Source organism: Tachyglossus aculeatus, chromosome X5 (assembly GCF_015852505.1).
Source record: "Tachyglossus aculeatus isolate mTacAcu1 chromosome X5, mTacAcu1.pri, whole genome shotgun sequence".
NCBI lineage: Eukaryota > Metazoa > Chordata > Mammalia > Monotremata > Tachyglossidae > Tachyglossus > Tachyglossus aculeatus.
Genome location: NC_052097.1, coordinates 661185 through 688460, shown reverse-complemented (window position 1 = coordinate 688460; position 27276 = coordinate 661185). Strand labels below are relative to the sequence as shown.

The 27276-nt window shown below is 52.1% G+C and overlaps 1 protein-coding gene across 1 annotated transcript in view; it reads right to left on the bottom strand.

The window, feature by feature from the left end:
• Positions 1-917: 917 nt before the first annotated feature.
• BEND4 (BEN domain containing 4) overlaps positions 918-27276 on the bottom strand; it is a 39297-nt gene continuing 12938 nt past the window's right edge. The window contains exons 7-11 of the mRNA XM_038769114.1: positions 19677-20098; positions 12271-12852; positions 8746-8837; positions 4370-4610; positions 918-1951 (exon numbers count right to left, since the gene is read on the bottom strand). Of these exons, the coding sequence (XP_038625042.1) occupies positions 1665-1951; positions 4370-4610; positions 8746-8837; positions 12271-12852; positions 19677-20098 (1624 nt within the window). The 3' untranslated portion in view covers positions 918-1664. The remainder of the gene's footprint in view (positions 1952-4369; positions 4611-8745; positions 8838-12270; positions 12853-19676; positions 20099-27276) is intronic.

Sequence of the window (27276 nt, the reverse complement as noted above, 5' to 3'; positions counted from 1 at the left end):
ACGAAGGTGCTCCAAGGGTCAGGAACCTCACGGATGTGTGAGAAACCAGAAGGCCCAAATGAAGAAAAGAGGTATCAACTGTGCAAGGTCTGAGAGCTTATACTGGGGAGGGGGAAGAGAAAGGGGCATACCCCTGCTAGCAAGCCTCCAGTCAGTCTCCACCACACTGGAGGCTGGGGAGGGCAGGGGTATTGGGGGGCTTTGGGGCACTTGGCCATGACATTCATTGGAACAGGCAGTGGAAATGGGATTTTTGGAGCAGGATTCCACTTGCCTGCTCCAGAGCTGAACTCAGCCAGGTTGTGGGGGAGGAGGGGAACAGGCGCTGAGGAAGGGCAGGTGGCAGAGGGGGGTGGGAAATGGGCTGATTGAACAAGGCATCGGGCAGCCCAAGAGATAAAGAGGCAAAGTCCTCCTAGAATAGCTGGAGCTGCAATCCAAAGGCTTTTTCAGCTCCAGCCACACAAACTGGATCCACCCCAGCAGCAGGGTTAACCTAGGAGAGGAAGAAAGGGCACTGGGGCCCCACCCACCAAGGTCAGAGAGCGTCTGCAGCAGACCCTCCCCTCCACTCTACCTTCTCCACCTGCTTGCTGGGAAAAGGCAACAACAAAGTTTTCCTTGGTCAAACCCATCACCTTTGGCTGGGTCTCCTCTGCCAGATGCACTCCTTGCTCCCAACTCCTTTGGCGGTGCCCCAGGCAGTCATAGACACCAGTCACTTCTAAGAGTAAAACTTGGTCACTTTACAGGTCCAGTGGAAATTGAGGCTAATGTGTTGGGCCACTGGTGGCAGAACAGCGGGCCCCATTCCCCAGAGTGTCTGTGGGCAAGCCCCGCCGACCACGGGGTGACGAAAAGGGATCACTGTCAGACTCCCCACACGCACCCCCCAGACCCAGCCCCTTCCCAGGGTACTGTGGTGATCGGCCCCGGGAAATGAGGGTGCCGACCACCCCTGCCAGTCCCCACCCTGGCGCCCAGGGTCAGATGGCACCTCCCAGTTGCCCCACCCACGGTGGGGAGATGGCCCCGCTGCCCTCCCTGCCCTGGCCAGTGCCCCCCTTCAGGAAAGAGCAGAGGGCATGCAGAGAGGGCCTCGTTTAGGGGACTGTCGGGGAGCCTGTTGCATAGTAAACCGGACAGCCCTCCGTCCCAGGCCCTCCGCCCACAGCTGGCCAGGCCCAGGGAACCAGCTGAACCGGAGGAACCAGGGACATGGCTGGGGTCTGCCTGATTCTCCCCTGGCCATCCCCAAAGATGGCCCCACTCTTCTCCCACAAGCTGGCCCGAGGTTGGTGGGCTGACTGGCTGGCTCACTGGGAAAGATTTTCAGAAAGATTCCCGTGACTTATCAGATTTCTCCACCCTGTCATACAAGCCCTTAGAATCCAATGTGGTTTTCTGTAAAGGACTTAGCAGAAAGTTGGAAACAGGCACCAAGAAATTCCCCTCCAGACGTCGGTACAAGGATGCTTGGGTGAGAGACCGTGGCAGGAAGGGCAGGGGGAGAGAGAAAGCAGTGGGGGAGACCATGGCAGGAGGGAAGGGAAAGAGAAGGCGACGGGGGTGGGTGGTGTTCAGAAGTATGATGGAGGCGAAGAGCTCCAGACTCTGGGAACTGACAGCAGTCGACGAGCAAACAGTGCGTCTCCCACTACTGACTATGCAACCGGCCACTGGCCAGCCGTGCCCGCTGGATCGAATGGATCGGCTTCGGTTCTGGTCAGTCCCCAGAGCCACCACCGCGGGAGCCGCCACCAAAGACGCCATCGTCCGGGGGGGGGCCGGGGCTCCATCCCCTCGAAGTACGAGTGACCGTTGTGCAGGAAAGTCCCCACGGCCCGGCCCTGGCGGGCGTGTCCCACCGCGTCACTGAATACCTTATTGATCTGCTCCTCGGAAGGCATCCACCAGTCCGGGTTGGAGGTGCAGTGCATCCTGATGAACTCTGGAGGAAGAAACACACACCATAGGGATCGGCTGGTGCCCGAGGAGGCCGCGGTGGGCTGACAGGGGGCTCGTGATGGGTGGCATGGTGGAGCTGGCTCACGGTGATGGCACGACAGCCCCATCTGATGCGCCTGACGCAGCCCTAATGAAAATCTGAAGTGCCACCAGCACAAACCACACATCAATTACCACCACCAGCAGGTGGGCTGGGGGCCCTTGAAGGCTTAATCAGGAGAACCAGCCCCCTGCGACACTTACACTTCAAGTCGAGCCCTGGGAAATTCAACTGGACTGTTGTGATCTAGTGTGCACACCCCTGTTCAGACTGAGAGGGGCTAAGGACACACTTGGAAACCCAGAGTCCTTCAATTCTCTCACTTCATTCCTTTCATCCCAATTTCTCACAACTTGTTTGATGTTGCCTGGCTTTTGCAGCGAAACAGGTCGGTTTGCTTTCGGTATAGAAATTCTTACCCTTTCTATATGTCAAAAATTTCCAGTGTGAGGTGGAAATTATCCTGCTAATTAAAATACAGGTCATCAAAATTCATAACATTTTAAGAGCAATATTTACTCTAAAATATTTTGCAACATTTCTTTCCCCCCAGGGCAAGAGTCAAAATGAGTGAATGAGCCAAGGAATGAATAAAATCAATTCTCAGGTTCATGAAGGTTTTGGATAAACTCAAGACAGGCAGTCTATAATAGGCTACAAGTGGTAAAGTTAGGGATGGTCAGTGGTCAACAGGGAGAGCCAGGGATGGAGAGGGAATAGTCAGGGGAGAGGGAAAGGGGTCAGGTGGCCTATGTCAGGTCACTGGTGGAGAGTCGTGGGGGTTTGGGTGGTCTGTGCCGCGTCACTGGAGAAGAGCTGGGGGGTTTGGGGTAGTCCATCCTTATACCTGGGTGAGTGTCCAGGAGGGCCACCAGCACACGGTTCCTCCCACGGTCCTGGTGCCCCTGCCGGAGATGGAGCCCAGGATAGGGGTGCACGGGGCCGGGCCAGGAGCGGGGCTGGGACCGGTGTCATGTTTGTGTCTTCTTAGCCCACTAAGCAAGGCAATGGGCAGACAGCCAGGCCTCTGCTCGAGCTGGACTTTAGCTTGGTTCTCCAGTTTCCACCAGTGAAAGAACCAAGAGTTGGCCATTTCAGCCACCCTCGAACCTCCTTCCCCAGAGCCTGCAGTTCGGCCCCTGCCTCCCCCACACTCACAAAGGCAGACTTCCAAAGGGCTCCCATATGGCTTCTGCCCTGGAGCTGGCCCAGCCGCCTTCCCCTTCTGCAGCTCTCTCAGGAAAAAGGCGCCTCTCTGGACCTAGCAGCGGCCTAGGCCCTTCTCTCCATGGACACCACCGCTCCTCCCCACTGCAGGGCTGGGCCCCACTAGTGTGGGTGCAGACCCGGGGAGGAGGTGAGGAAGAACTGACTGGATTTTTTTATTCCTCTGAAGCCCAGGCCTTAGCAACCCACAGCCAGCTTGAGGTTGGGGGAATAACGAGGCACCACATGCAGTCCAGAGGCTACAGCTTGTCTATTAGGGGGCCGGGGGGTGGTGAGGGGTGGGAAGGGGTGAAGACAGCTCATTGTGGCCAGGAATTGTTGCTCTTTATTGCTGTATTGTACTTGTCCAAGCATTCAGTACAGTGCTCTGCACACAGTAAGTGCTTGAAGCAGCGTGGCTCAGTGGAAAGAGCATGGGCTTTGGAGTCAAAGGTCAAGGGTTCAAATCCCGGCTCCGTCAATTGTCAGCTGTGTGACTTTGGGCAAGTCACTTAACTTCTCTGTGCCTCAGTTACCTCATCTGTAAAATGGGGATTAAGACTGTGAGCCCACCGTGGGACAACCTGATCACCTTGTAACCTCCCCAGCGCTTAGAACAGTGCTTTGCACATAGTAAGCGCTTAATAAATGCCATTATTATTATTAATGAATACAATTGAATCGAATGAATGAACTCTTACCATTCACTTGGTAGAAACTGCAATTGAATGAGGAGTTTGGGAGGGTCCAGGGTCCAGGGTTTAGGGGGCTATTTTAGCCCCTACACGATGGGCTTTCCCCACAGAACAGCCCACACCCAGGGTCGGTGTCTACGAATTGCACTGGCCCCTCCCCAAGTGTTCAGTACAGTGCCGTGCACACAGCAGGCGCTCAGTAAACACCCCGGACGGGTCGACTGACCGATCGAGAGGCTCCGCAAGCAGCCGCCGCGGGCTGAACTCTGAGCCGGTCTTTAGGCAGAGAATGCTCTAGGGAGCTTTGGGACGAAGCTGATGCACCACAGAAATGATCTCAGCGGAAGCGGGAAGCCAGGAGAGCCTCGGGAGCCAGATCCCGGCGAGCCCGGCCAATGCGGTGAAATGAGATTGCGGAGGGTGGAACCGACCAGGGAGGGAGGGCGAAGGCGCGCAGTACCTCTGAGACATGTTACTTTAACTGGATCCAGAGGGCGTCTTTCAGGACCCGTCTCTCCCGACTGCACTGACCTTTTCCTTTTCCCGAGGCCGCATGAGTACTTAAGCTCATCCGTGCTGAAGACGAACCGGATGAGGTAGCGCAGGAGCCGCCGCCCGTCTTTCTTGGAGGAGTTCACGGCCTCGTCCCACTGCTTGCTGGTGATGTAGACTGGATAGTTGCTCAGCAGTTGCTTGCTCCCCTGCAAACCGACAATACGTCCCCCTGACCACTCGGCCTGCGTACAGTGGGCAGCCCACTGGCTCGCCTTCCCGGGGATGCGGGCATTCCAGCGAGTGCCACGGAAAAGCCGATGCCTCGGGGACCCAACAAGCGCCCAGGTGCCCAGATGGGTGTCCTCCCGACCCTTCTGTGTTTTCCACAGTGAGGCTCATTTGACACCTTCGAAACGGGAGCAGTTTGTCTACCGCTAACCCGTTGGTGGCTGGGATCATGGGAGACCAGCATCAGGGGCCAGTCCTGAGGAACCCAGGCAAAGATCACAGCCCAACACAATATGCCCTAGAGACGGCACAGAGCCCGGGGTGCCCGACACCTAATTGCTCCAGGGTCGGCGTCAGCAGGCGGTGCGGCCCAGTGGGCAGAGCCTGGGACTGGGAGATCACTTTCCCTGCCTCCAGTCTTTCCAGTACATACTTCACTCTGCTGCCCAGGTTCTGTTTCCCAAACGGTGTTCTACACACATTCTCTCCTCTCCTCAAAGATCCTTCAACCATTCCCATTTCTCACCACATCAAACAGAACCCCCTGGCCACTGGCTTCCAGTCACTCCTTCAGTTCCCTCCTTCCACCTTTTCAGTCTCTTCTGAAATCCCACCTCCTCTACCACTGTCTTCTCCTCAGGTCCCGTCCTCGTGACTATCAGCACTTCGGTACACAGTGATTTCCTCACTGTATTACGTGAGCACTATTTGGAAATGACTATATGCATGATTTCCCTATAGGACTGTAAAGCAGGGCTTGGGTCTGCTAACTCACTTGTAGTCTCCAAGTGACTTATACAATGCTCTGCAACCCATCAAAACAATCAATCAATCACTGGCATTCTCATCATCTTCATCAAACAGCAATGGTATTTATTGAGCACTTGCCATGTGCAGAGCACTGTACTAAACACTTGGGAGAGTACAATACAGCAGAGTTGGTAGACATATTCCCTGCCCACAATGAGCTTACAGTCTATTTATGGAGCACTTACTATAGCAAGCACTTGGGAGAGGACAATACAATAGAATTGGTAGACTTGATCTCTGCCCTTAAGGAGCTTACAGTCTAGAGGAGGAGACAGGAATTAAACTAAATTACAGACAGGAGAAATGGCAGAGTGGAAGGAAAGAGACCTGAGTGCTGTGGGGTGAATATCAAATGCTCAAAGGGTAGGGTGAACATTAAGGGCTTTAAGGGTACAGATCCAAGTACAAAAGCAACATAGAAGAGAAGGCAAGAAAGGGGAATAAGGGAATAGTCTGGGAAGGCCTCTTGGAGGGGGTGTGTTTTTAATAAGGCTTTGAAGGTGGGGAGAGTGGTGGTCCGCGGTCTGATATGCAGGGGGAGGGAGTTCTAGGCCAGAGACAGGATGTGGCAAGGGGTTGACAGTGGGATAGATGAAATTGAGGTACAGTGAGTAAATTGGGGTTAGACGACCTGGATGTGCAGGCTGGATTGCAGTAGATCCATGCGGTAAGGTAGGAGGGGGAAGAGTTGATTGAGTGACTTAGAGCTGACAGTGATGAGTTTGACTGATGGGAAGCAGCCTAACCTAGTGGAAAGAGCCTTGGCTTGGAGGTCAGAGGTCCTGGATTCTAAGCCTGGCTCTGCCACTTAACTGCTGTGTGACTCCAAGCAAGTCATTTCACTTCTCTGAGGTCCAGTTTCCTCAACTGTGTAATGGTGGATTCAAATGTCATTATCATTAATATTATTATTAATGCTATTATTATTGTTATCCCTGATCTCCCTTCCACAGACTGTAAGTCCCATGTGGGTCAGGGATTGTGTCCAAGCAGGTTAACCTTTATCTGCCCCAGTTCTCAGAACAGTGCTTGACACATAATACATGCTGAATAAATACCATAATTATTACGCAGCCAGTAGGCGTTCCACTGAGACACGGCTAAGCAGCAGATATCAAAGTAGAGCTACGGGTTCAGACATAAGCCATGAAGTCAAATAGAGCTAATGTATCAGTGGGTAGAAAATGCCACCCGGAGCTGGCATCCTGGCCAGAAAAAGGTCACATCAGAGGGGGAAGGCTCCCATTCTACAGTTCTCTTGGTTTTCATTTTTTCCAGGGTGGGGGCTCTGGGCATGGGGCAGGATGTAAGGGGGACGGCAGGGAAGACAGGGAAGAAACAGGTCATAAATGTGAAATTCAAATTCAAGCATGGTATAAATAACATTCCAAACCACAAATTAATATTCACAAGCACAGGTTGACAGTCAAAACAATTAGTGCTCATAACACCTAATTAATATCTTCGGTTTGAATGAGTATTCACACCAGTGTATAAATATTCACGCCACCTGCCACCACCGCTCCTGCAAACTAAACAGCAAGGGCTCAGTGGCGTTTAAAGCCAAGGGCCACGGGAACCGTCCACCCTTCTGGGCACGCCCACCGTCACCAATGTTGGCCTGCGAGCCCGCATGCCACGGGGATAGGAGGGTGCCCGGGGAAGCCTGGCTCACCCCGCCCATGCCCCAGGCCCTGAATCCCGGGCATCTTTCTAAAAGAAAACACGGACAAGAAATTGACGAGTCCCGCCGGGAGTCAGGGGACCCACGGAGGCAGACGTGCTCCTCTCTGCCCCGGTCACGCCACGGCAGCAGGGAGCAGTGGCTTGGGGAAGGTGTTTGGAAGAGTGAAATCCGGCTAGCTAAGACATCTGGGGCCTACCCTGTCCATCCACAGTCTCTCTAACAATCCAGGGTCTCCTTTCACCTGCAGAGAAGCCAAGCAACCCAATCCAGCACTTATTTTAGGCTCTGCCTCCCTCACCAGACTATAAATTCCTTTCCCGAGGCCAGGGATTGGGTCCCGTAACTCCACTGTGCCCTCCCAAGTACTCAGGACAGTGCACCTCACTCAGCAGGAACTCAAGCAGTGTGGCCTAGTGGAAAGAGCATGGGCCTGGGAGTGAGAGGATCTGGGTTCTAATCCCAGCTCTGCCACTTATCTGCTGCATGACCTTGGGCAAGTCACTTCACTTCTCCGATACCTCAGTTACCTCATTTGTAAAAAAAGGAATTTAAGACTGTAAGCTAGGGAGAGGGACCGAATCCAACCCGATTTTAGTATATCTACCCAAGCGCTTAGTACAGTGACTGCCACATATTAAATACTTAACAAATACCATAAAGAACATAAAGAGAGAGAACATTAACTACACTGTGGTGGGACTGTCCTCCACAGCCTCTGCAGAGGGAAAGAGGAAAGCTGGTGGTGGGAAAATGGTAGGCGAGATTGGTGGAGGGTGGAAAGCCAGGCAGGGAGGAGGGCTGGGAGACTGCAGCCACCCCTCCTCTCCACTGCCTAGCCAAGTCACCCACCCAGATCAAAAGCAGAACAAGGGTTTTTCACAAAAAAAAGGCCTTTTCTGGAACAATCAGGCCTAGAGCCCAGCTGGAGAGGCTTGGGGAGACCATGTTTGGGACTGGATTCTAAAAACGCAGAGGGTGGGACTCGGAGCCGGAGAGCCCCACTCAGTAAACGGCAATCACAACTCCATCAGATTGAACATTCAATCTGGAGAGGGAAGGCCTCACTCCCCCAGTTCAAGGATACTCAACACAGAAAGGGGAACTCTGATAAAAATGCAGACCATGGGAAAGGAAAAGACAAAAAGAGCTGCTAAAAACACAAGTTGCCTGCCAGAGCCAGAGCCTATTTACAAATCGTCACGGTAGAAACCCAGGTTAAAGACGAGCCAACACAAGACCACTGAACGAGAAACCCTGCCCAGCTGTCAGGCAAAGTAAAAGAGGGCAGTGCTCTGCGGGCCATCAATTTCAGAACTCGCCTTCAAGTCCGACTGAATGGCCACATAGCCCACCCAGGAAAAACCTCCAATGGGGCCACCAGCACAAGACATCCCTAAGGGAGGGAAGGTACTTTACATGCGTCTGGTCCCCAAACACCCCAATCCACGTGTGTCCAACTCCAAGGTGGATGCCCAGGTCAATGGCAGCCTGATCCCTGGCGTGGGTCAGCAGAAACATCTCTCTAAGATTTCTGGGGGGGCTCAGTGGCACAATTCACCACAATGGAATTCAGAACCCAGAGATCCAGAGCTTTTGGGCTTGGTGGCCTGGAGTACCTCTGTCGGTTGGTCTGCTGGCTGGGGCCCCGTTAGCTGGTTGTGGTGTTGAAGAACCGTCTTCAAGTAATCTAAAACCGTCTGGCAGGGCACTGTGGGAAACAAAGTGCAATTACTGTTCATCGACAAAGACAGCAAGTTTTCAACCCACAGGTCCCTTACGAGCTGTTTGGGGAACTGACTTATCACAGGAAATAGTCTTTCCTTCGATGCATTCAGACCTCGTATTCAGCAAAATGTCGGAGCCCAGAATCGTGGGGAACTTAGAGATGACTTTATCCTCAACCAAATCTAGCTTAGAGGATTTTCTGATTAAAAAGGTCTGTATGTCAAAGTGAGCTGAAAGGCAATGGTAACGCAAATCAATCAATCAATCAATCAATCGTATTTATTGAGCGCTTACTATGTGCAGAGCACTGTACTAAGCGCTTGGGAAGTACAAATTGGCATCACATAGAGACAGTCCCTGCCCAACAGTGGGCTCACAGTCTAAAAGGGGGATTATTATTATTATTATCCCGGGCCCAGCTGAGCCCTCCAACAGAGAAATGTCTGCTGTGTGGCCCCAATCAGCCTGGAATACTCACTCTTGATGTACCCCGCTTCTGATGCTCAATCCAGTCAGCTCTTTCCCTGGGACCCTCCAAAGGGTGCTGAAACATTGAGGGGCTCCCGGCCCAGTGCAGCCCATTTGGGGGTCCCCTGGGCTAGGCTCACACTACTCCCCAGCGTGGTTCCAGGCCTGCTCCACTCCAGACCCTGAACACCTCAAGCCTCTAGCTGGGAGCAGGAGGTGTGGCGGGTGAAGAGTGACATCATCCAGCCGGATTAGAAGAGATACCTGTCTTGACTGTTTCGCTCCAGCCAAACCCAGGGAGAAGTTCCCTGCCCTGGGACCAATGGTGAGGGGTGGATAATCTCCCCGACATCTCGTCGCAGTTGGGATAGAGTTGAAACCGCTTGCCACCTAACCCCACTGCCCCCACCATCGCATAGACAGGGGAGGGTGTGCGCTTTCCCAAACCAAAGGGATGCTTGAAAAAATAAGGTTGGGTGGCTTTGAAGTGTAACAGAGCTCCAAAAATGGAAACGGGGCCCCAGGGAGAGAGTGGGAGCCGCAGCTCTGATGGACGGACGGGTGGCCGGGTCTCCTTGACAGCCCGGGTCCTCTCGCCGTGGGCCAGGGAGCCACTGCGCTTCTGTCATTAGAGCAGATCTAACTGCTGATCAACCCCACCGCCTGCTATGGGTTTCCAGCGCATGGGAGGGTGTGGGGAGTCACAGCAGACGGAGGACCTCAGGGTCCGCTTACCCCACATCAGCTCTTAACAGGCCACCTCCCTAACACCCTTCTCCTGCCACACCCCAGTTCACGCTCCACACTCCTCCCGGCTACCCTGTCTCTGGCCCCTCTGCCCCCAGGTATGCCCCATCTCTCTCTTGAGTTCTGCCATGCTACGCAATTGGAAATCTATGTCTCTTGTTTTCCCCCAGCAGACATTCAGAGCTCCTCCAGCTAGGAACCACAGCTTTTACTTCTGCTGCATGTCCCCGAGCGCCTGGACTTCCTTGGCACGCCTCAGGTGCTCAATTAATGCCGCCGGCCTCACCATGTCAAGGCAGAGTCATGCCTGGAGGCTGGCAGGTAGTCTCCTGTGACCGGCACAGCAGTGGGTGAATGAGGGAGATGGGGCAGGACCTGGCACAGAGGGGAAGCTGGACTGACTCTGCTGCAGAACCCCCCAGGGTAAGCCTCAAGGTACAGATGAACTTCAATCCTTACCTCTGCTGGGGTGGAAGAACAAGGGCTGGTGGATTCTGGGGAAGAGTAGAAGTGGTAGCGAGGTGGTACTGGGCACAAGAAATCTGGTGGCTACATGTCTGTCACTACCACAGAGGCCAATGGGTTCCAATGCCCTTCAGAGACATTGCCCCCCATCCCTCCGCAGGCACCCACACCTATAGACACACGCATGTGACTGCAAGAAAAATCTGGCTCAATTCAGAGACAAGAGTTCCCGTGGGGGCTGGCTGGCAGGGGCCCTATTGGAGATGGGTGCAGGGGAAGGCTCCGGGCAGGCTGAGACACCTCCCTGACTCTGACGTAAGGGCTATACCCCAGCCAGCCATTCTCAAAACTTGTTCTGGGGTCTGGCCAGAGGCAAAAAGCTGACCCCGTAGGCCTCCTTCCCACCCATCTCCTAGGCCTTTCAACATTAAACTGTTTCATCTTCTACCTTCTGAATTACAGAAACCCTAATTGGTTTAAACTGCAACTATGAGGTTTCTGGGTGAAATAATTCCCAACCTGTCAACTAAATCTGTGACTCCTCCTACCCTCAACCCCCACCCACCCCATTCCCACCTCTGCCTGGGCCCCCATTTACTCCTCCCTCCAATCGGCCATACCCCAGACCCCAACCATTTGGGCGACCATTGCGATCAGCTGTGGGAACCAGCATTAACCTTATGCAAAAAGAGCAAAACCTGGAGACAACTTTCTCCTGAGCGGAGGGCAAGGCCCCAGTACCTCAGCCTGTGGGAAAACTACGAAGTGGCCCTGACTGGAGTGGGACACAGTAAACACTCAACCCAGCACCGCCCAGGTTCAACAGGGCTCCGGCCAGCAAATTCAGCCACTGCCACGCCAGCTTGCATTGACAGCCAGCCTGCACGATAGGCCCATCGCACTACTGCTGGATACCATGGCCTCCAGGTCCAGAAACTCGGGTGCCAAGAGCCACAGACGTGGCCTCCGACAGCCAGTAAGCTCATTGTGGGCAGGGATTGTCTCTCTTTATGCCTGTATTGTACTTTCCAAGTGCTTTGTACAGTGCTCTGCACACAGTAAGCGCTCAATAAATATGACTGAATGAATCAATCAGGTAAGAGGCTGGCTTTGATCCCCCACTTCCAACTGGACCCACTAATCAATATGTCCACATTTTCTTCTCCCGCTTATCATCTGTGGGCAAGGTGGGGCGGGTGGGGAGCGGAAAGGAGGCGATAAATTACAGGGGAAAGGCCGGCCCCACAATTGCCCCTCTTCCAAACCCCGATGCAGTGTAGCAAATAGGCATTTATCAGTTATCGGCCAGGACCTACGCAGTGCAGGGCAGGAGTAGCGTGGCATAGCGGAAAGAACATGGGCCTGTGAGTTGGAACACCAGGGTTCTTATCCCAGCTCTACCTGCCAGCTGTGTGACCTCAAGTGAGTCACTTAACTTCTATATGTATAGATTTTGTCATCGGCAAAATGTGTTCTCTCTCCCCACATTACACTGTGAGCCCCAGGTGGGATGGGGACTGGGCCTGAAATGATCTTATACCTACCCCAGGGCTTAATGAAGTGCTTTACAAATACCATAATTGTTGTTGTCATTGTGGCCATTAATGATGATAATAATAATAATAAATCCCCATCCCTGACCCTCCTGGCCACGCAGCTGGCAAGGCCCCATCTTTAGGTCCCTGGCTAGCTAGGCTGCAAACTGCAGCCAGAGTGAGTGGAAACAGCTCGGGTACCTGGCATACTCTCCAGTTTCCTCCGCAGCTCCTCGTTTTCCTGCTGGAGGGAGATTACCTCCTGTTCAAGTTCTTGACACCGAGGACAGTACCCTTCCTCCTCATCTTCCTCCTCCTCCTCCTCCTCTTCCTCTTCTGGGAGCGTCGAGGATGACGGGTGACCGTGAGACTCAGATGTGGCCGGGGACGCCCAGCCGCCAAACGTGTGGGAAGGGGAGGCCGACAGAGGGTCCCCGTCGGCCAGGGGGCCGGAGTCACTGATGGACGAGGGCTTCTGGGATGGGAAGCTCCCGGAAAGCAGGTAGCTCTGCAGGGAGTCAGTGAACACCCGCAGGAAGGCTGACGTCTGCTGTTTCCTTTGCCTGTATCGTGCCTCGGGGTCTCCGCTGTCCACCGGCTGGCCAGAGACCCCTTTTCCGATGTGACACTGGTCTCGCCTCTCGCTGAAACTCACGCCTTCCTGCTTCACGCATGAAATTGTGGCTGGGGAGTGACCACTATCCAGGAGTTTCCCCCCGCAATTCAGAAGGCTGAGAACCCGGCTGCACTGCTGGGCAAAGGCATCTAGGATCATGCGGCTCTCTGGAACAGACGGAGAGGGGGTGTCTCCAAGACCTGCCGTGCAAGATGGGGCTACCCCATTCTGAGGGCAGGGGGTAGCCTCCTTCTCCCCACCCCGGCACTCACCCACCCACCCACCCACACACAAACTATCACAGCCCGACACTTGGGAAAATATTCACACATGGCAGGTTGTGGCTTCCACACTGTGCCTGATGCAAAGACTCAAAAGATCTTGGCCTCAAGCCATGGAGAGTTCCTAGCCCGAGTTGCCTGGCCGAGGGGCCCTGCTTCCAGGCTGCACAGCCACAGTCCCTGCTGGGCATTCCCCAAGGGAAACAAGGGAAAGGAGACCCTTGACACCCTGCTGAACCCAAAGCAATTAATTCCCTATGTGCCCCCAAGAGGTTTTATCACATCCCTCTCTTCTCCCCGCCTGCCCGTGCCACCCCCTGGATACTCTCCCAGTGGGTTGGCCTGCAGACAGGCCTGGACCATGCCCGCATCCCCCACCACCAGCTGGGCTCAAACCATCCCAGTTGGCAGGTTCCCCAGCCCCCAGAGAGACTGATAACTCTGACTGCCTGCCCTTCTGACCGTCACGCTCGACCCGGACCACGAGAACAAGCTGTGTGTGCTGTCAGACTCTGGCCACCAAAAACCACCCGCAGCTCTCCTGGTTTCTGTCAGATTCCAGTGCCGGCTGTTTCTGGCAGGAAAATCATTTCCGCTTTTGAAATCCCCAACTCGTTCTGAAAGAGCCTTTCAGAGTGAAACTGACCTAAATTTTCTCTCTCTCACTCTCCTCCCCACCCCCCAAAATGGATTTTCGTTAAGATGAAGACACAGGGCTCTTGGCAGGGCAGGGCAGGGCAGGCCAGGGCCGGCCTATTATCCCACACCTCCCCCTAAGCGCTGCCTCAACTATTTGGTGGATCCCTGGTAGGGAGTTGCCAAGCCAAGTCATCCAACAAATTATCAAGGGAAACTCCATCACACCATCAGAAACACCTTAATTCCTTAGCCCTTTGGTATCAGTGACCACAAGAAAGAAAGGAAAGGAAATTGAAATAGCAAAGTCTCAAAACTGCTTGCTTTCTTGGTTTCATTCCTTCACCTCCCATTTTCTATTCTAAGTATCAAGGGATCACATTGATTGGAACTTCACCATTCCAGGAGACAGGCGTTTTCTTTCCTCTTAATCCCATAATCCTATTCCAGATTTGGGAGCTGTATTTACCGTTTGCATTTTAATCACAAGGTCTTGACTGCCGTACCCGTTCTCTACCCTTCCTATCCCCTTGCTGGGAGGGAGGAAAAGGTACTCAGAAAGATGGAAAGGGCTCTATATTTGTTTCTTCAAAGTCCCAAAGAATATTCAGGATTTCTTCATGCTAAGAAATCTTGCATCACGTAAGGATTTAGGGGAAGAAAGTCAAACTCAACACGGGCTTCAAAATAAGTCACCTTATTGATTTCTTCTGCCCCTTCCCCTCCCCTAACCTCCCTGCAATACACACACACACACACACACACACACACATAGTATTCTAGAGTGGGCCAACATGCTACACAGGTACTCATTTAACTCCTCTCCTTTTGGGAGAGCATCAGACCCAAAGAGGAGGGGTTGACTCCCAAGTCCCATTTCTGACCCTGGGTTAAGAGAGTCTTTCGCCCCATCCCAGGCTCACAGGAAGGACCCAGGAGACTCTGGTCTCCCATTAGCCTGGGCTGTAGGCAGGAGGCAGGCTAACGGAGCACCCTGTCACTTAAGAGGCCAAGATGGCTACGGGGGAAGACAGGACTCGCCCACCTGGCTGCTGACACTGGCTCAGGTTAGAGAACCCAGGCATCTCCCCTCTCATGCATCCAGATGGAGGTGAGGAAGACAAGGGAGGAAGAGGGAAGAGAGAGGAGGGAGGAGTTTACTTCTATCACCCAGTCCGAGGCTCTGGGGTGAGAGGGTGGTCTGGGTCCAATTTTCTCACCCTTCCGGACCCCTTCCCAGGTTGAGCAAATGGGACCCACCCACCTTTTCACACATACGCACACGCAGGTGATGACAAAGACTTGAGAATCACTTCCAATATCAAGGTAGCTACTCACGCCATTAGGAGTAGAGACTTTCCTTTTGAATTCCTGCTCAGAACTTAGCAGGTGCGCTAACCAGAGACTGGGCCCAAAAGCTGAATCTCTCCCATTTTAAAGGACTGTTGGGGACTTATTATGTTAACCTCAAAACCTTGTAAATTTTGGAATGACAAGTAAAGTTATACCTCGTGTAAAGCACAAACAAATCTCTCTACCAAACATCATCTGTGACCCTAAAGTCTGTATATAACAAGAAACGTGTTCAGAAAGAAGCAGGGACAAGTTTGGCTTTCTCGTGCCTGCTCTGGACAATCTGTGCTCCAGACTTCTTCATCGAGTAAAATGTGCCAGTGTATGTATTTTCTTCTCTGGAGAGCTGGTGCTCTGGTCAGGTCAGGGTACCCAACAAATCCCTTTCCAGAGGTTCTCTCCCTAACCGGATAATGCTAGCCAATATCTCACATTCCCACTTCAAAGACACCCTTCCCAGGACCACTCTGAATTCTGGGGCCTGGAGTTCCACACCAGAAGCTCCTCGAGGGCAGGGGTCATGTCTACCGTACTCCCCCAAGCTGCCAACACAGTGCTCAGGACAGAGTAAGTGCTCAATAGCTACCAATGACCGAGGAGGAAGCCTCAAGGTAAACGGTTCTTCTCAGGTCCCAGATTGCAATGTGTGGTGACTTCTTTCACAAGGGAAAACAGAGCATTCTCAAGGTTGGCTCGCTTTACCCCCAAATCCCACAGCGAATACAAACAAGGCTCAATCGCCCCACTCTGAAACCAGCCGGCTGCCAACCGAACGAGGCGCTGGGTGGGACTGAGTTTATGAGTCTCCTGCCCAAAATTTCCAAGGTTACTGCCACACAGAAATCAGTGTGATTAGTGGCAGTGCTCTGTATTCCACAGAAAGGTGAAAAATACTACTTTAGAAAAAAGAATCAGGCCTAGAAATAAAGGGGTGAGGGCGATTGGCGCCAGTCATCGCCTAGCCCGCATCGAGGACGTTGGATGGCCCTAACTAATTTATTATTAGATCAATGTCATTTTTTGTAGGGCAGAGATGGGGGGGCAGCAATAAAAGCATTTTGAGGGAGAGGTGGCAGCACCGTCTTTCACTGCAGCTCAAACTGAAATCCTCCCTCAGAACCTACCCCAGCCTTAAATCAACGAACAGGGTCTCTTCTTTGGAAAAGATGTGCCACCATCAGGTTTTGTTTTTTTAAAACCAAGGCAAATGTCAACATGCCAAACCACAGCACGATTTTTCCAAATAAATCAATCACTGAGGAGTCCAAAATTAGCAGGTGAGTTAATGTGCTCGGGGAAATCCAAACCAGATGGGGTACAAATACACATACACACACACACACACATACCCAACACCCCACCCACCCACCCCCGTCTGGTCAAACCCGGGGCATTTTCTGGACCATCACCGCACATAACATCAGATGCTGCTGCTGCTGCTGTTTGTGACGGCAAAACAAAAGCAATCATGCCTGCCAAGCACATACTAGAACAGGCAGCATTTCAGCTCTGCCAGACAGAAAGTAATTAGAATGCTTTTAATGTCCAAAAGAATGATGCTCATAGGCTGCCACAGATGTGTAGATTTATGAATATTTATATGGTGGTTTATAGCTGACACTTTTATCAGTTGAAGAAGATAAAATATCTGCCTGACTCAAAAGCTTGACAGTCAGGTTAATAAAATCTCATTAAAGAGAATGACCTATGCAATTATATAGGATTTATTGTAATTCATTTTTGATTGTACCCTGTTTAAAGATGCAATTTCCCATTTCCTGGTGCCAAATTTAGGTTGCATATCAAGATCTACGTAGGTTTTAACTCTAAGTGGTCCACATGGCAAAGAAGATCCTTTTAGCATCCCGGTGGACTCCCCCTTAGAAGAAAGCCCATTCCAATCTTCACTTTCTCTTCCGACGACTTGGAAAGGAAAGGGGAAACCTGTTTTGTCCAGGGAGGCCTCCCCCGCTTCCGAGGCCTGTCATTCCAGTCGGCCCAGGGTTGCCACTCAGCTCAGCCGAGCTGGATTCCACCATCGGCATGACTCCTTGCACCAATCCCGGTCCCTGGGTGCAGCTGACCTTCCTGCCTCTCCTACACCTGGGATGAGTGCCTCACTCGACAACGATCACTGACCATTTTGGAGGGCGGCTGGGCAGAAGGCCACAGTCCCACTGCCACCATCATTCTGGCCACTGGGTCCTTCCTCCTGTGCACACCTACTCACTGGTCCCCAGAGACCCAACACCCACTCCCTTTAGACAATGAGGCAACCCCCTCCCTGGGTGACCTTGAATCCTCCAATGTCCACTATGTGGCTGGCTATTTGGTGGCTCTGTTGGGTCACTAGGCTACCCTTCCCCAACACAGCCCTTCCAGGGAGAAATCTCTGTCCCCACCCTCACTGGGCCTACACCTCTCTGACCGGCAACCTGCTCATTCCCACCTGGCCTCCCACTGCCCACCTGCCAAAGAGGATGGCTGAACGGGTCACCCGCAATAACCGGCGAGCAAGAAGGGAGAGAAAACCAACGGGGTGGGGGGTTAGAGAGAGAGAAAAATGGCGAGCATGGGAAAACATGGACCACAACTGGGGGAAGGCAAAGAGTAGCAAAAGATAGGTGCCAAACAAGAGAAGTTTGGGGGCACCCAAGGAAAGCAGAAAAGGGTGGGTGGAGGGGGAATCTCAAGCACGGGAGAGGGGAAAGAGGAAAAAGGCACCAGACCTTAAATTGGACAGAGCCCCGCAGGGAGGGGAAGGCAAGGTGCTCCACCGAAGGTGGCAAAGAAAGTAGAGGAAAGCAATCAAGTAGCCGGGAAAAAGAGGAGTCCTCGGGGCCCGAATGAAGCCACTAATAAAGAAGGCGAGCAGAGAGGCCCGGTCCGCAGGAGATGGGGAAACACGTGGCCGGGTTTCAGGAGAGGCCTAGAGAAGCAGGTGAGGGCAAGAGTCGCCCAGCCCCCGAACATACAGCGCCGAGGAGGCTGGTGCTCTACTCCATACAGTACAGTGCTCTGCACATAGTAAGGGCTCAATAAATACGATTGATGATGGTGATGAGCAGGGAAGGAGCCGGGCACGGGCATCCTTACAAGGCTTGCCCCGAGGAGAGGACCGCTCGCCACCTGTCTGCCCCGACAACTGGCCCCTCGCCACCTGTCCGTTCCTCCCCGCCCCGGGAAGGACTGTGGCGTCCCACCCCTCTTTCTTTTGCTCCCCTGCCTTCGGTTCGCCCCCGTCCCTCCCCCAAACCGGACCCCTCCCCACCTGTCCGTTCCTCCCCGCCCCGGGAAGGACTGTGGCGTCCCACCCCTCTTTCTTTTGCTCCCCTGCCTTCGGTTCGCCCCCGTCCCTCCCCCAAACCGGACCCCTCCCCACCTGTCCGTTCCTCCCCGCCAGCCGGGCCCCTCCCCACTTGTCCATCCCAAGCGCTTAGTACAGTGCTCTGCACACAGTAAGCGCTCAATAAATACGATTGAATGTATGAATCCCATCCCGCCCCCGGCCATTCCCCACCTGTCCATCCCGCCCCCCGGCCCTTCCCCACCTGTCCATGCCATTAGAGAAGCAGCGTGGCTCAGTGGAAAGAGCCCGTGTTTGGGAGTCAGAAGTCACGGGTTCTAATCCCGGCTCCGCCACTTGTCACCTGTGTGACTTTGGGCAAGTCACTTCACCTCTCTGGGCCTCAGTTCCCTCATCTGGAAAATGGGGATGAAGACCGTGAGACCCCAGCGCTTAAAACAGTGCTTTGCACATAGGCCGCGGCGCGGCTCAGTGGAAAGCGCGTGGGCTCTGGCATCAGAGGTCACGGGTTCGAATCCCGGCTCTGCCACGTGTCTGCTGTGCGACCTCGGGCAAGTCGCTTAACTTCCCGGAGCCTCGGTTCCCTCATCTGTAAAATGGGGGTGATGACTGCGAGCCCCATGCGGGACAACCCGATCACCCCGTTCCCCCCCCCCCCCAGCGCTTGGAACAGTGCTTGGGACATAGTAAGCGCTTAACAAATGCCATTATTATTATTAATCATTAACAAATGCCATCATGATTATCATCATCATCATCAATTGTATTTATTGAGCGCTTACTGTGTGCAGAGCACTGTACTAAGCGCTTGGGAAGTACAAGTTGGCCTCCTCCGGGAGGCCTTCCCAGACTGAGCCCCTTCCTTCCTCTCCCCCTCGTCCCCCTCTCCATCCCCCCATCTTACCTCCTTCCCTTCCCCACAGCACCTGTATAGATGTATATATGTTTCTACATATTTATTACTCTATTTATTTATTTATTTTACTTGTACCTATCTATTCTATCTATTTTATTTCGTTAGTACGTTTGGTTTTGTTCTCCGTCTCCCCCTTTTAGACTGTGAGCCCACTGTTGGGTAGGGACCGTCTCTCTAGGTTGCCAATTTGGACTTCCCAAGCGCTCGGTCCGGTGCTCTGCACCTAGTAAGCGCTCAATAAATACGATGGATGATGATGAACATATAGAGACAGTCATCATCATCCATCGTATTTATTGAGCGCTTACTAGGTGCAGAGCACTGTACTAAGCGCTTGGGAAGTCCAAGTTGGCAACCTAGAGAGACAGTCCCTACCCAACAGTGGGCTCACAGTCTAAAAGGGGGATTATTATTATTATTATCCCGCTGGCCCCTCCCCACCCGTCCAGCCCTCCATCCCTCTGGTCCCGGAGAGAAGTTCCCGTTTGGAGTTGGCACCTGCGCTGAGCTCCAGCCCGCCGGTGTCCGCGCCGGTGCCCGCTCCGGTGCCCGCGCCGGTGCCCTCCGGGCTGGGGCCGCCCCTTGCGGAGGATCCGGAGGAGCCGACGGTCCTCGGGAGGCCGGGGCACGGGGTGGGAGCGACGCGGCCGGGCGGGAAGGGCGGCGGGAAGGGCTGGGCCCGGTCGAAGCGGGGCCCGGGCGCGGCTCTCCGGTGCGGGAAGCTCCTGAGAAGGCTGAACGGGCTGCGCTGCCGGTACAGCTTGGGCAGGCTGGGCCCGTCCTCCGCCTCCATCCCGCCGCGGCTCCCCAACCTCCTCCTCCTCCGCCTCCACCGGGGGGCACGGGGCTGGCAGGGCGCCTGGCACGGGCGGGCAGCTCCCGCCGCGCCGGCCGCGACTGACAGGCGGCCCCGCCAATGCCTGGAGGGCGCGGGGCGGGGGCGGTGACGGCTGGTGCCCATTCATTCATTCAGCATTCATTCATTCAGTCGTATTTATCGAGCGCTTACTGTGTGCCGGGCACTGGACTAAGCGCCTGGGAAGTCCAAGTGGGCAACACGGAGAGGCGGTCCCTACCCAACAGCGGGCTCACAGTCTAGGAGGGGGAGACAGACAACAAAACATATTTGAATAAAATCAATCGACAAACAACAAAACATATTAACAAAATAAAATCAATCACTCACTCAATCAATCAATCGTATTTATTGAGCGCTTACTGTATGCAGAGCACTGGACTAAGCGCCTGGGAAATCCAAGTTGGCAACACAGAGAGGCGGTCCCTACCCAACAGCGGGCTCACAGTCTAGAAGGGGGAGACAGACAACAAAACATATCAACAAAATAAAATCAATCACTCACTCAATCAATCAATCGTATTTATTGAGCGCTTACTGTGAGCAGGGCACTGGACTAAGCGCCTGGGAAGTCCAAGTTGGCAACACGGAGAGGTGGTCCCTACCCAACAGCGGGCTCACAGTCTAGAAGGGGGAGACAGACAACAAATCATATCAACAAAATAAAATCAATCAATCAATCAATCAATCAATCGTATTTATTGAGCACTTACTGTGCGCAGGGCACTGGACTAAGCGCCTGGGAAATCCAAGTTGGCAACACAGAGAGGCGGTCCCTACCCAACAGCGGGCTCACAGTCTAGAAGGGGGAGACAGACAACAAAACATATTTGAATAAAATCAATCAATCATCATCATCAATCATATTTATTGAGCGCTTACTGTGTGCAGAGCACTGGACTAAGCGCCTGGGAAGTCCAAGTTGGCAACACAGAGAGGCGGTCCCTACCCAACAGCGGGCTGTCTAGAAGGGGGAGACAGACAACAAAACATATCAACAAAATAAAATCAATCACTCAATCAATCAATAAATCGTATTTATTGAGCACTTACTGTGTGCAGGGCACTGGACTAAGCGCCTGGGAAGTCCAAGTTGGCAACACAGAGAGGCGGTCCCTACCCAACAGCGGGCTCACAGTCTAGAAGGGGGAGACAGACAACAAAACATATCAACAAAATAAAATCAATCAATCAATCAATCAATCGTATTTATTGAGCACTTACTGTGTGCAGGGCACTGGACTAAGCGCCTGGGAAGTCCAAGTTGGCAACATAGAGAGACAGTCCCTACCCAACAGCGGGCTCACAGTCTAGAAGGGGGAGACAGACAACAAAACATATTTGAATAAACTCAGTCAATCCATCGTCTTTATTGAGCGCTTACTGTGTGCAGAGCACTGGACAAAGCACTTGGGAAGTCCAAGTTGGCAACATACAGAGACAGTCCCTACCCAACAGTGGGCTCACAGTCTAGAAGGGGGAGACAGAGAACAAAACATGTTTGAATAAAATCAATCAATCAATCCATCGTATTTATTGAGCGCTTACTGTGTGCAGAGCACTGGACGAAGTGCTTGGGAAGTCCAAGTTGGCAACATACAGAGACAGTCCCTACCCAACAGTGGGCTCACAGTCTAAAAGGGGGAGACAGAGAACAAAACCAAACATGCTAACAAAATAAAATAAATAGAATAGATATGTACAGGTAAAGTAAATAGAGTAATAAATATGTACAAACATTTCGTGAAGTGTTCCATATTTTTTCTATTTATTTTATTTTGGTAGTATGTTTGGTTTTGTTCTCTGTCTCCCCCTTCTAGACTGTGAGCCCACTGTTGGGTAGGGACTGTCTCTATGTGTTGCCAACTTGTACTTCCCAGGTGCTTAGTCCAGTGCCCTGCACACAGTAAGCACTCAATAAATACGATTGATTGATTGATTGATCGAGCGCTTACTGTGTGCAGAGCACTGGATTAAGCGCCTGGGAAGTCCAAGTTGGCAACACAGAGAGGCGGTCCCTACCCAACAGCGGGCTCACAGTCTAGAAGGGGGAGACAGACAACAAAACATATCAACAAAATAAAATCAATCAATCAATCAATCCATCGTATTTATTGAGCGCTTACTGTGTGCAGAGCACTGGACGAAGTGCTTGGGAAGTCCAAGTTGGCAACATACAGAGACAGTCCCTACCCAACAGTGGGCTCACAGTCTCAAAGGGGGAGACAGAGAACAAAAACAAACATGCTAACAAAATAAAATAAATAGAATAGATATGTACAGGTCAAATAAATAAATAAATAAATAGAGTAATAAATATGTACAAACAAGTAATAAATATGTACAAACATATTTTGTGAAGCGTTCCATGTTTTTTCTGTTTATTTTATTTTGTTAGTATGTTTGGTTTTGTTCTCTGTCTCCCCCTTCTAGACTGAGCCCACTGTTGGGTAGGGACTGTCTCTATGTGTTGCCGACTTGTACTTCCCAAGCGCTTAGTCCAGTGCTCTGCACACAGTAAGCGCTCAATAAATACGACTGATTGATTGATTGATTGATTGAGCGCTTACTGTGTGCAGAGCACTGGACTAAGTGCCTGGGAAGTCCAAGTTGGCAACATAGAGAGACGGTCCCTACCCAACAGTGGGCTCACAGTCTAGAAGGGGGAGACAGACACCAAAATATATTAAAATAAAAACAATCAATCAATCAATCAATCAAAATGACACGCAAATTCGTGAAGCATTCCATGTTTTTTCTATTTATTTTATTTTGTTAGTATGTTTGGTTTTGTTCTCTGTCTCCCCCTTCTAGACTGTGAGCCCACTGTTGGGTAGGGACTGTCTCTATGTGTTGCCGACTTGTACTTCCCAAGCGCTTAGTCCAGTGCTCTGCACACAGTAAGCGCTCAATAAATACGATTGATTGATTGATTGATTGATTGAGCGCTTACTGTGTGCAGAGCACTGGACTAAGCGCCTGGGAAGTCCAAGTTGGCAACCTAGAGAGACGGTACCTACCCAACAGTGGACTTACAGCCTAGAAGGGGGAGACAGACAACAAAACATATTAACAAAATAAAATCAATCAATCAATCCATCGTATTTATTGAGTGCTTACTGTGTGCAGAGCACTGGACTAAGCACCTGGGAAGTCCAAGTTGGCAACATAGAGAGACGGTCCCTACCCAACAGTGGGCTCACAGTCTAGAAGGGGGAGACGGAGAACAAAGCAAAACATATTAACAAAATAGAATATGTACAAGTAAAATGAATAAAACAAGTACCCTGCGCCCGGAGGGCACGCTCAGAGTCTGGGACATCGCCTGGGGCTGCGGGAGATGCCCCCAACCAGGCAAGGGAGACACCGGCACGGGGAGGTGGCAAGGGGGGGAACTCGCGGAACCCTGTGAGCCCGCTGTTGGGTAGGGACTGTCTCTATGTGTTGCCGACTTGTACTTCCCAAGCGCTTAGTACAGTGCTCTGCACACGGTAAGCGCTCAATAAATACGATTGATTGATTGATTGATTGATTGGAGCGGGAGGAGAGGGGGTGGGGGTCGACCCCCTCTCGGATCCTGCTTCCCCCCCAGGCCATCCCTGTCCCCCTCAGAAGAGAAGCAGCACGGGCCTGGCAGGCAGAAGGACCTGGGTTCTAATTCCAGATCCGCCACTTGTCTGCTGTGTGACCGTGGGCAACTCACTTCACTTCTCTGTGCCCCAGTTACCTCATCTGTAAAATGGGGATTGAGACTGTGAGCCCCACGTGGGACAGGGACTGTGTCCACCTCCATTTGCTTGAAGCACCCCCAGCCCTTTGTGTAGTGGAACAAAATAAGCGCTTAACAAATGCTGTTATTATTATTATTATTATTATTATTATTATTATTATTATTATTATTATTATTATTATTAGATGGGCCTCAGTCAGCTGCCCCCCTGAGACCCTCCCCATCTCCCCAGCCGGGGGTGGACACCCCCCAAACGGTCAGGGCTGAACCAACTACCCACGCTTGCACTTCGATCCTGGCCTTGCCAGTGACCTGATGTGTTATAGTAGCCAACTTGCTTAATCTCTCTGGACCTCAATTTTTTTTCCTGTCTGCAAAAACGAACAAATAAAGATGAAGGGGGGGTAAAAGGTGGGAAAGTACTTTGATGATAAAGGCATCAAAGCAGTACAAGGGTTGAGATCCCCCCTCCCTTCTTCCCTGCAACCAGCTGGCTGCCCAAACCTATCTTTAGCCCCCACTGTCGTCCCTGCTCGGGTACACAGCTTGTAGCATGCTGAGGGCAGGGTGTCACTCACGAGGTCGGCCTTGTAGTCCCAACTCTCCTGATTCCGAGGAGTGAGTGGGAATGAGGGGAGGCACAGCATGATCACAGGCCAGGTTTTAATCCCAGCTCAGCCACGTGTCTGCTGTGTGACCTTGGGCAAGTCACTTCTCTGTGCCTCAGTTACCTCATCTGTAAAATGGGAATTAAATCCAACTCAAACTTTGAGCCCCCTGATGGGATAGGGACTACTGTCCAACCTGATTACCTTGTATCTTCCCCAGCGTCTAGAACAGTGCTTGGCACATACTATGTACTTGGCATACTTGGCATACTTGGCACATAGTATGTGCTTAACAAGTACCATTATTATGAAAGAGTGAAGCCTCCCACGAACACTGCTGAACTCCCCCTGCAGCGCTTCAACCTGGGGTGAGGCTTTAACTGTGGTATTTGTTCAGCGTTTACCCTGTGTTAAGCAATGTACTAAGCCCTGGGGTAGATGCAGTATATGCAGCTCAGACCCGGTTCCTAGCCCACATGGAGCTGACACTCCAAAGGAGGGAGGGAAAAATGATATTTCATCCCCATTTTGCAGATGAGGAAACAGGTTCCGAGAAGTGAAGTGATTTACCCAGAGCTAGGTCTAGAACCCAGGCCTCCCGACTCCCAGTCCATGCTGCTTCTCTCAGAATGCACCCAGCCTTCTGTGAAGCGGCTGTCCCGTCCTGGTGAGCCCACTGTTGGGTAGTGACTGTCTCTATATGTTGCCAACTTGTACTTCCCAAGCGCTTAGTACAGTGCTCTGCACACAGTAAGCGCTCAATAAATACGATTGATTGATTGATTGATTGATTGGTCGACACCTAATCCCCAGGCCATTTCCTCGGCCCGGGGCTGCCCATCTTGCCAGTCGGTGGGCTGCCAATCCTGCCAGTCGGTGGCCTGCTTGCCTGCCTCCCTCCCTCCCTCCCTCTCTCTGCCAGTCTCATTCATTCATTCATTCAGTCGTATTTATTTAGCGCTTACTGTGTGCAGAGTACTGTACTAAGCGCTTGGGAAGTACAAGTTGGCAACATAGAGAGACAGTCCTTAGCCAACAGTGGGCTCAAGATTGGGCCCTCTGAGCCCCTAGCCCCCCAAGGCCGGTCCTCTGTCCCCCTCTTGCCCTCCCCCACCCACTCTCCGCCAGAGATTTCTCACATCTCAGCCTGTTTGTTTTCCATTTATTTGAGGCGAAATAAATAATGCCATAAATAAAAGTATTTGGGAGTCCAGGAACTGTCAGACCTGATTAGGGCAGGGAGGACATTTTCTTTCTCATTATGCAAAAGCATTTCATGGAGAAATAAAAGCGGTTTCATTGTAACTCATGCATGTCATATTTCAAGGAATTCAAGATATTAATCATATTTAACATCATTTGCAACGTTTCTCTTTGGCTTCTGAAACTGCTAAATGAGGACACGTGGATCGCTGGGAGAGAAGCAGACAAGAGGGACGGTTGAGAGATAATGAGTGGCTGGAGGAAGACAGGAGGGCAATGAGATGCCGGGGAGACGTTTCGGAGGCACTGAGGAGACCGTCTGCGGGTGGGACAGCTGAAATTGCATGATATATACTGGAGAAACAGAAAGGACAGCAGCCCTGCCCCCCATCTCAAGCCCCCATCACAACCCCATCCCCGTTTTCCCATAAAGCCAGCTTAAGTTTTTGTTTTTCCCACTACACTGCCACCACCTCCCCCGCCCCCCACCCCCATTTCCTTTTTATATTGGTAACAATTTACCCGTAAATCCTGGCCCCAGAACAGAGTGAACCTCACAGCCTGTCTATGGGAGAAAGCGGCAGTGGCATCAGTGCAGAGCACTGTAGTGGGTGCCTACATCGCTTAGAACAGCGCTTTGCACGTAGTAGGTGCTTAACAAATACCATCATTATTATTACCGTGCACGGAGTGCTGTACTGGGCATTTCTTCCAAGAAAAATAAAGGACATGGCCCCCTCCTCAAGGAACTTATCAAATGCACAAACAGCTGATTATACAATAGCTAAAATAGAGCAGAGATAGAAATGATAAAAGCAAAAGTATGTACATAACTATGCAGGGGAAGGCTTAGTGGCTGAGGGGTGGTTTGACCATGAAGGTGGGGGCTCAATCAGGGAAGGCTTCCTGGAGGAAGTGGCTTTTAAAGGTGGCTCTGAGGGAAAGGGAAGGATGAAGGACATGAGTCATGGGTCAGATACTGAGTTATGAGTGCGGGAGAGGGAGAAATCATTTACAGTTATTAAAATAATAGTAACTGTTAAAAATTATAGTAAGAAGAAAACACTCCCTACGTGCCAAGCCCTGTGCAGAGAGCTGGAGTAGATCCAGGTAAGCAGATCGGACGCTGCCACCTGCAGCGTGGCTCAGTGGAAAGAGCTCGGGCTTTGGAGTCAGAGGTCATGGGTTCAAACCCCAGCTCCGCCACTTGTCAGCTGTGTGACTTCGGGCAAGTCACTTCACTTCTCTGGGCCTCAGTTCCCTCAGCTGGAAAATGGGGATTAAGTCTGTGAGCCCCACGTGGGACAACTTGATTACCTTGTATCTACCCCAGTGCTTAGAACAGTGCTTTGCACATAGTAAGCGCTTAATAAATGCCATCATCATCATCATCATTCTTTCCAGGTCAGGATGCACATGGGCAAGGGGGCAGGGCCCCCAGGGAGCCCCCTTTCTTAATTAATGGTATTGATTAAGCACTTACTATGTACCAGGTATCGTACTAAGCACTGGGGTTGATACAAGATAATCAGGTTGGACACGGTCCATGCTCCACAAGGGTGTCACAGTCTTAATCCCCATTTTACAGATGAGGGAACTGAGGCACAAAGAAGTGACTTGCCTAAGGTTACACAGCAGGCACATGGCAGTGCTGGGGTTAGAACCCAGGTCCTCTTACTCCCAGGCCTGTGTTCTTTCCAC